Source organism: Xyrauchen texanus, chromosome 30 (assembly GCF_025860055.1).
Source record: "Xyrauchen texanus isolate HMW12.3.18 chromosome 30, RBS_HiC_50CHRs, whole genome shotgun sequence".
NCBI classification, from domain to species: domain Eukaryota; kingdom Metazoa; phylum Chordata; class Actinopteri; order Cypriniformes; family Catostomidae; genus Xyrauchen; species Xyrauchen texanus.
The window spans coordinates 10412825-10423026 of NC_068305.1; the positions used below are offsets into that span (position 1 = coordinate 10412825).

General features: G+C 37.2%; 1 protein-coding gene across 1 annotated transcript; it reads left to right on the top strand.

Annotated features, from left to right (window-relative positions):
* Positions 1-3: 3 nt before the first annotated feature.
* Positions 4-7456, top strand: LOC127624154 (zinc transporter 1-like). Its single transcript, XM_052098837.1, has 2 exons — positions 4-818; positions 4968-7456. Exons 1-2 carry the CDS (start codon positions 236-238, stop codon positions 5876-5878), a joined length of 1494 nt encoding a protein of 497 aa, XP_051954797.1. The 5' UTR covers positions 4-235; the 3' UTR covers positions 5879-7456.
* The last annotated feature ends 2746 nt before the right edge of the window (positions 7457-10202 follow it).

Sequence of the window (10202 nt, forward strand, 5' to 3'; positions counted from 1 at the left end):
ATGCCGAGCGAGTTCCGTGTGGAAAGTTCGCCGGTCCGGGTGCAAAGTTTCATCCATCTGGAGTTGCGGGTCAGTATAACCGGACTATTCTCCGGTGCCCAGCGCTCATTTAACACGGATCGACGCATTGCTTACGGTCTATCGGTCGGAACGAGTCCAGACATGAGATTTTAGCCCACGGATAACGGTGTTTAGATAAAGCTTCATTGTTTTGTGTTCGCTTTACGCTGGAATCATGGCCTGCACGCCGAACCGGGTCCGCCTGCTATGCATGCTGTCGCTCACCTTCGGGTTCTTTATCGTGGAGGTTGTGGTGAGCCGGGTCACGTCGTCGCTAGCGATGCTGTCGGACTCATTTCATATGTTATCGGACGTGATCGCGCTGGTCGTGGCTCTGGTGGCGGTACGCTTCGCCGAGCAGACCCAATCTACCAACAAGAACACGTTCGGCTGGATCCGGGCCGAGGTGATGGGCGCGCTGGTCAACGCCGTGTTCCTCACCGCGCTCTGTTTCACCATCATTCTGGAGGCCATCGAGCGCTTCACGGAGCCGCATGAGATCGAGAAGCCCTGGGTGGTGATCGGGGTGGGCGCCGCCGGGCTGGTGGTCAACCTGCTTGGGCTCTGTCTCTTCCACGGGCACGCTGGAGGCGGTGGACACGGCCATTCACACGGAGGACATGGCCATAGCCACGGGGGACACAAAAAACACAAGACGACGCTGGAGGATAGCCGGTCCGCGGGGGACGAGACCAACAACCTGGTCGGGAATCACAATAGCAGCCCGAACGGCGTTAATCCGGACCGGAGGAGAGCTGGTAAATTTATTTATAATTAAAGACCGTTTTCTGAAACCTGAGCCGACTGATTTATAATGGAAATATATAGTTCGTCATCCCTAATAGACTTGATGATATCACACGTGATTAAATGTGTATTATGTATTAAATATGTGGTGATGGCGCGGGTGTCTTTACTGTTTGCGCACAGGATCTTGTGAAACGTGTGCAAATCTGCCCTAAAATGACTTTTGTTTCTCGTTGGACATGTTTTAAAAACAGGCCCTGACAAAATTGTGCTGTGGTAACCATAGTTACCGTTAGCCACAACAGGCCAGTCTTCCTACAGTCAACTGATTAACTGGTATTTTCATCAAAAATTAACTGAAATGACTGCAAGAGACTGAAAACCCATTTAAGTGTTATGACATCCCTTAATTTATAATTTTATCCGAATTAACAACTATCAAATAATGCCTCCAGTCTAACCAGTGCAGTCTTCTGGTCAGCTGACAATTCATTTCTTAAAAGTCTATCATCACATACTATATATATATTTTTTTGTGTGTGTGCAAACACTTTCTTTCCTTTTATCAGGTTTTATCTGATAGTGGTGCCTTTACTTGATAGGTTCCTTGAGGAAAAATACAGATTGTTCTGAATACAAGTTAAAACAGCCAGTAACTGTGCTTATCTAGAGGAATTTCACACAAACAACAGCCCAGATGAGACATGAATAGTTGGGTTACATCACCCCAGGCATCAATGATCAACTCGCTATAGATCTGTTATATTATGGACAAAGTCTGGAATAGTAGCCACATCCTCAGACTTCTGTGTATTTGACTGTTAGTATTGAGAGCTGTTCTGTGAAAAACTGCATAGGTGGCATAGCCTAGGTCAGTCATCATTTATGATAGAGTTCAACTTGTGTTGCATCAAACCATCATTTACACACCCTCATGCCATTCCAGATGTGTATGACTTTCTTCTGCAGAACACAAATTTTAATTATTTTAGGAGAATATTTCAGCTCTGTAGGTCTATACAATGCAAGTGAATGGGTGCCAATAATTTGAAGCTCCGAAATCCACATAAAGGCAGCATAAAAGTTATCCATAAGACTCCAGTGGTTAAGTCCATGTGTTCAGATACAATATGAAAGGTGTGGCTGAGATGCATCAATATTTAGGTAATTTATTATAAATTTTCCTCCCTGCCCAGTAGGTGGCGATATGCACGAGTGTGAATCCCCAAGAACAGGAGAAAGTTTAAGTGGAGATTGTCTAAGCAGGGAGAAAAAGTATAAAAGGACTTAAATATTGATCTGATTCTCACCTATCATATCACTTCATATTCATATTCAGAATATATTAATTTAACCACCAGAGTCGTCTGAAGTACTTTTATGTTCCGTTTTAGGGTTGCTTCAATACCAAAATTTTGGCTTCAGTACAATAACAGCGCTGGTACCTCGGTATCAGTAGTATATCGAGACTATAATCCACAAATAAAAAGACAAAAATATTTGGTGCAATTACACAGAAAATGACTTGATTAAAAGAAATGCATAAAGTCTCACAGTTTTCTGGTAAAATTTTTCTGGATTCCATGTTATATGTTTTAAATAAACGTTATGATCAAATGGTGTTTAATCAAATAAAAATATAATAATATAAATATATATCTATATTTTTTTTAATTGTAATTTTACTTTTGGTAAAATAAAATACTGCACAACAGAGCTTAACAGTATTCATGAAAACATTAATGATAAAAAATCTAATTACCTGTGGCACAAGGCTGCTCTGACTGAATCCCAACATGCTGAAAAGCACTTGTATTTATGATATTGATTACAAATAATAATAAAACAACCATTTAATATTATCTAATTTATTATGAGTATTATTGCTACTTTATGAATATAAAATTTTTATACAGTAGTTAAATTTTTCTGTCTTCAATTTCACGCATCCAGTTGAAGAGGGCTTTCATTTTAGTGGGACTTTTATTTTGACAGACCTTTGAGTTGTTCCTGTTTTTACGGATTAGATATATCTAAGTTCCCATTAATGCTGGGATACTTCCGTTGCGACTCCAGCTGAAATCTTTGAGCTGCACCGGAGGAGTTCATTTAAGTGTTAACAGCCGTTTATACTCTAAACACACTGCATGAAAATGAAGCACCAGTGTGTGAAGCAGATAACGGAGCAGAGCGGCACCTCTTGTTCATTCTGTAGTGCGCAGCGCATGGGACTGTATAATATTTCATTACATTAGCTACATCCTTCTGCTGTTTAATGATCACACTTGGCCATATCCAGAGGATTTTTATTTTATTTTCAAATTGTCATTGATTTCATCTCATCACATCTCATATAATTTTGCTATTGACAGCATACTGTAATATGTGACTGAAATTAGCAACAAGATGATATCATACCGTTTATATTATTCTAGTTTTGCGATACTTCTTTAGTACCAGTAAACCACGCAGCCCCATTGCCTTTATGTGAATTTTGGTGTTTCAAACTTGTGGCACCCATTCACTTGAATTGTTTGGGCCAAAATAGCTGAGAAATGCTTTACTTGTGTTCAGCAGATGAAAGAGAGTCGTACACATCTGGGATGGCTTGAGGGTGAGAAAATTATGAGAGACTTAAAATTTTTGGGTGAACTATTTCTTTACAGTAAAATTTAGTTATAAATAATAAAAACAAAAATGCAAATAACTTAGTAATTCAGAGTACAAGTTACAACAAATGTGATATCGCCTATAGACATTTTCAGTATTGTAGGGTCTGAAAATACACATTTAAATATACTGTACCTTGGTTAATCTGAAATGTGTTATTTCTCTGTCACCAAACGGAAATAAACTTGGTTTTCAAAACGGCTTTCTGAATCTTCCTGAGCTTGTAGAAGTTGCTCGCAAGCAATAGTTCTATCCAGTTTGTGAGTGAATCTGCCTTTTGAGTAGTTTATTTTTTTCAGTTGAGGACAAATTATACTTTGGTTGTCCATGTTGATTGCTCCACCCACAGTACTGTATGGGTGATGCAAGTTTCATTATCGGCACCGTCTGTGCATGGCCGATTTTATCAACATGCGGACAGTCCTCGTCTGTGCGCATCTTTACCAAAAGAGCATCACAAAGAAGTTGTAGTATGCATGCGTCAAATGCATTCATATTATTACAGAAAAGTATACTTTGCAAGGCAGTGCAATCCGATCCAGAACACACACAAATAAAGTATACATCTGAATCAACATGATTTTAAAAAAATCGGAAATTGAAATTTCCAGAAATTACAAATGACTGGAAAAGTTATGGAATTTCATAAGTCAGAAAGGGTGGGAATGCTATCGAAGTTTTATTTTTGTGTGTTCTATTGCTTTAATGTATGTTAATTTATTTTAAAACTAAGAGATTTGCTATTTTGTAGTAAGGTTCGATTGCCAGATTCAATGGGTATTTAAATGGTTAGTTCATCCAAAATTCGAAATTCTCTTATGATTTACTTTTAAGCCATCCCAGATGTGTATGACTTTCTTGAAAAATGAAAATTTTTATAAGCACATTTCAGCGTTTGTGTAAAAAATAAATTGATCATTAAAACTTAATTCACTTTAAAAAATCACTTCCTGCCAGCAGTCGACTCATCATGTTGGCATTGCGTGGCTTAAGCCCAATGGCGCGTTCATGCGAGAAGTTGGACGCGCACACTGTGCACAACGGAGGATCGAACGTCATGCGAGGTTTGGGTCATTTCAAATGCCTATCCAGTGCTGGTCAAAAGCAACAATTTCAAAACGTTTTAGTTATCATTTTGTTTCTTACACCAACCTATCGGTTTGCTTCAATAGACATTAATTGATCAACCGGAGTCGTGTGGATTATTTTTATGTTGCTTAAATATGCCTTTTGGACCATCAAACAGCCAGCAGTCTCATGGTATCCGTTTACTTGCATTGTATGGACAAACAGAGCTGAAATCTTCTTATAAAAATCTTCATTTCTGTTCTGAAGAAAAGTCATAGACATCTGGGTTGGCTTAAAAGTAAGTAAATCATGAGAGAATTTTCATTTTTGGGTGAATTAAACCTTTAAAGATTGACTTGCATCATGTTGATGTATTTGGCTTTGCAGGATGAGTCACACGTGCTTTTCTTTCTGTCTTGCAGAGGTGTGTCTTAGCAACAGCCTTGATTTGCAGATTAACGGGAACGCTCCGTACGAAGAACTTGAAAAAGGACACGACTCGTCCTCCCAGCTCAACATGCGGGGTGTTTTCCTTCACGTCCTGGGTGATGCTCTCGGCTCTGTAATCGTGGTGGTCAACGCCCTCATTTTCACCTTCGTATGGAAGCCATGTGCCCCCGGCACGGTCTGCGAGAACCCTTGTGCTGATAACCATTGCGCAGACCACTCGTTCGGCTCCTCCCTTCAGGATGCCGTTGAGAATATCAGCAGTGCAGGAACCAACCACACGATGTTCAAAGTAGGGCCTTGCTGGGTGCTTTATCTTGACCCCACACTTTGTGTCATCATGGTCTGTATCCTCCTCTACACCACTTACCCACTGCTGAAAGAGTCTGCGCTGATCCTGCTGCAAACCGTGCCCAAGCAGATCGACATGCATCAGCTCAACACCCGGCTGCAGGACCTGGAGGGTGTGTTGGCGGTGCATGAGCTGCATATCTGGCAGCTGGCGGGCAGTCGAATTATTGCCACAGCGCACATCAAATGCCACGACCCCACCTCCTATATGGACGTTGCTAAGCGCATCAAGGACTTTTTCCATGACGAGGGCATCCACGCCACGACCATTCAACCGGAATTTGTCACAATGAACTCTGAGTCTCGAGCGTCACTTTGCGAGCTGTCCTGCCGAACACAGTGCGCACCAAAGCTCTGCTGTGGCGCAGCTGATACCGTAAAGCAACCTGATGGTGCTCCGGACCAAAAGAAACCAAGTGAGGCCAAAATCCCGATAGTCCCAGGAGAAGCTTCTGCTCTAGAGGTCATCAATGAGTCTGTGGAGACCACAAGTGGGCCTGTGATCATCACCAAGGAAGTGGAGTCATCGCTGTGAAATAGCAGTTTAGATGGAAAATAATAGTTTTGGTTAAGGGTACCGGTGTGTTTTGGATCAGCTGACTGATTCCTACAGTGCTGTGAGAAGGGTCCAAACACACTTTCATCATTACACACACTGTCCTGTCTCCACGCCACCAATTCAACGAAGACAATATGAAAAGACGGGAGAGCCAGGCCTTCTGCATGTGTGTTTACCGCATCGTCTAATTGGTGTTTGTGCCAAAGCTTCTCTTCATACAAGATTTCAGACATTCATTCCTGTTGATGTAATGCAATGACATGCAATTTCCAAGTTTGTCTGCTGGACCACATTTTCTACCCATCTGTTCCGTTTTATCTTTCACATATTTGTTTTCTCAGTCATATTCAACATTAAAATTTTGTGAGAGATGTAGTAATTTATGTATTTAAGTTATTGGTAATTATTTGTATTATTATTTTTTTCAAAGAGCTGTTTGTAAGATTTAGATTTGGTTATATGATATTAAAGGTAAAGAAAATGTGGATTTTCTTTTTGCCTCTCCACACAAATGATCTATGCTTTAACCCAGAGTATTTTTAGATATGATGTTTTTAAATATTGCTGTTAAATCTTTCACTCTTTTTAGATGATCTCTTTTATTAGACCTCAGAAGATGTGTCAACAGTTCTTCAAGCCTATAATTCAAACTGCTGTTATAACACTGAATCTAATCAGGGTAGGGATTAGACAACCCTCTCTTATTGGTTTTCATAAAAACTGATGCCTTGTTCATTCTGTTGTTTTGTCAATCAAAACCAGTGTTGAAAATGCTGAAAAATGTGTATATGTTGTCAAACTGCAGGAGGGCGACGGGAGATTTTCCACGAGTTATTTAAAATGAATGGAACTTTTCAGACTTGTTGCAAACATTCATATGGCAACTGTGCATGACCAAATATAATAGTTTGTAATGAAATCTTTGAGGGAGAAACCAAGCAACTTTTGTAAACCATAAGACAAAGGAGATTCTTTCACACAGGGAAGTACACAGGCTTGGGTTGATCGTGATTTTTGGTATCGCACAATCTTCTCAGTGGCCTTCGTTGGACAATAGATAATCAGCTCTTCACAACACAGTTTATATCTGCAAACACTAGCATTTGTTAATATGTGGGTAAAAATATGCAATTCATGAAAAACATGACAAAGGCATCTTTATTAGTTGTTTAGTGACTTCCTTAAAAGTCTGTAAACTCACAGCTCACAGTATATATGTGCAGACAAGAGTGTTTGAATCACTGAGGATTTGAAGTGTCCCAATGTTTTTGATATATTCCTGTCAAATGTGTCATTGTGAATTAAACATGCTTGTTTGATACTGTTCAATCCACATGCTTGTTTTGTGACTTTTTGAAGGGAGCTGATTCAGTCCGAGTTTATTTTGACATGCACAGTTATCGCAGTTTTTTGGCTTTTAAAATAATGAATAGAACAAGAGACTATAACATCTTACAATGAATAGAACTTGGGCAAAATGAACTAAGCTAACCAAGAGGTAAATTCAAAATAGAGAGGACCCAATACTGAATCTTGGGGGACACCAGACTTAATTTGACCAATTTAAGATCTTAAATGACATTGATCATGATTTAAGAGTCTAATCCATTTAAGAAATTATAATGCTATTGAACAACTAATTGAAATGAGGATCAGCTTACAGGTCAATTCAATAGTTTGTTTATTAGAGTGATGTAATGTGTACTCATGTATAGTTTGCCTACACATAACAAATTGTAGTTTTCTCACAGTTTTGTTAGCAAAGGATTAGATGAGGATTTCAACAATCTAAAAATCAATAAATATTATATTCTGATAATTAAATACAATAGATATACATGTGCTGCAAAAATGACAAAGGATGTCATGTTTTATTTTAGATTTTGAAAGCATTTCCTGGTTAAATTCTCATTGCCGGTACGTGTCCAGCTTCAAAATTAGAACTAGAAAATGTAGTATAATCAAAATAAACAACTTAAAGAAATTTCAATAATGTATGTTTACCCAAAAAATTTGAATACAATTATACATAGTCATGTATTTTGTCTTGCCCATTTTTATAAATTGATATTTTTCAATAAAACTCTCATTTAAACAATGTCTCCATATGTGACACCAAATAATAAATCAAACTTATCCATGTCATACTAAATGTTTTTTGTTTTTTTTTAAATAAAGAAAAAACATAAATTGACTATTTTGCTGAGTCATTAGCTTATTTACTGTTAGCAAAACATTCCGATGTCGCTCATCATCCTAACTAGGCCCTGTGGAAAGACCTGTTTCTTTGAAAATTGTATCAGTAATCTGTATTTAAATGTAAAAAAGTTCAGATAGTGCTGTAATTTAACCTTTTCATTAAAAGTCATTAGCTTCTCTACTGTAAACATACCAAGTTTGTTTTTTTATAAAACTTGTGTGCTTTGAGATATTACAATTTCTAAAGGCTATCCAAGTGATCTGGTTGTAACATGTTCAACAGGTATCAGGTTGACAAAATCCTCTCATATTTATATTAACAGCCACTAATGTGCATACAATGATTTAGGTGCTTCAGGGTGGACTGAAGGTCTTATCAGTTTTTTTAATAGTATTGAACTAAAGCGTGAATTGAATTCTCATTACCAAAACTTTTTTATCATTACCGAAACACATAAAAATACCTAACATACCTAATTAACACAGCCAAGAAACTTGAACAATAATTAATTGACAATTATGCTAATTACACATTAACCTTTTTAAATGTGTTTGGGTTCGTCTAAAGAAACATGGTGTGAAATTGGTAGGTGTGTTTTGGTAATGAGATAAATTGTTTTTTATCAAATTTGGTGAGTAAGGATTGTTTAGAACATCTATTAAAGGTTGGCATGTAAATAAATCAATTTGATTTATTTTTCAAACTAATCAGCTACTTATGTTTCTGGCCAGAGTTATGAGTGTTGAGGTATTGAGAAATTTTCTGGACATGCTCCAGAAAATGTGGAAAAACTTTCAAATATGTCTTGATTTTACTGTTTACAATGATTTCAGACTTCCCTTTTTGTGTTCCAAAAAGAAAAGAAACTTGAATTTGCGACTCAAGCAGAATAAACTCGTAAACAAGTTGATGTGAGACTTGACTTAGATTCCAAATTCGAGATTTGCAAACAGAAAACATAAAATTGATTGCTGTTAGACAAGGTTTAGAAATGTAACCAATCGTGTATTAATAACTATTATCAAAAGGGATTTGAGTAAGGCTGTAAATATTTTATGTGTTATTCAGTGCAATCAGTTACTAAAATAATAACATAATTAATCACGCTACGTAAACAAGGGATTTTTCTTCCAACAGAGCAGTTCAAACATGAAGTTCCACCTCCATGTTTTTGTGAGCCTCAATCTGCAGGGGGCAGTAAGTTCAAGTGCAGAAGTACAGACAACAAACTGATCGCTGGATGAAGTGAAATGCAGGGGTCTCGAGACAAGTTTTTTTTTATTTGATTTTTAAGCTTTAAACTACATTTAACTTGACACAGTATTCTAAAAATGTGGCAATTATGGCCAGAGACATTGAAACCCAGTGGAATGTGACGCAACCACTGTGAGACAAACCAAAAATTTTATTAATTTGATTGTTACTCACCATATGATGTAATTATCTTTTTAATTGACAGTCTTACACTGACACTACTCTGGCAGCTGTGATTGCCAGAATAATTATGTAAAAAATACAACCTGTACATTTTACAGTTTAAAACTGTTGTAATTTACATGACCACGCTGGCACTATAAAAAAAACATCATAAACTTGATATTAACCTTCTGATCTGCTTTTTACTTTATAAGGTATTTTGTAATCACTGTAGTAACTACAGAAGAGCACACGATGACATGAAGTTCATCAATAGTGACTCTTCCAGGAGCAATGATCAATAAACTTGTAGAGACATTGCTCAGAGTGACTCACACAAACACTAAACATAATCAGGGCAATTCAAATCATGCAATAAACATTAACTAAACTACATTATATATAACACAAAACACCCCGATGTATGTAACTGATATTAAAAATAAGAAAAAACATAACTATTCCCATAAAATATAATGAAATATGATGGTCATGCAGGCAATGTCCGATTATTTTTTTACTGTAATTTTAACAATAATTTACTGTAAAAACGACATGTACTCTGTTGTTAAACAAAATTTAAATTTTTACCATTAATTATACAGGAAAATCATACTTATTACATCTAAAAAATTGACATTTTATTGTAAAAACTACTGTATAGTCTTTTAAAATACGTAAAAA

Excerpts from the sequence above, each read along its gene's own strand:
- LOC127624154 (XM_052098837.1), top strand. The coding sequence starts at position 236 with ATGGCCTGCACGCCGAACCGGGTCCGCCTGCTATGCATGCTGTCGCTC. Across the intron at positions 819-4,967 it reads TCCGGACCGGAGGAGAGCTG|AGGTGTGTCTTAGCAACAGC; the intron begins GTAAATTTATTT and ends TCTGTCTTGCAG.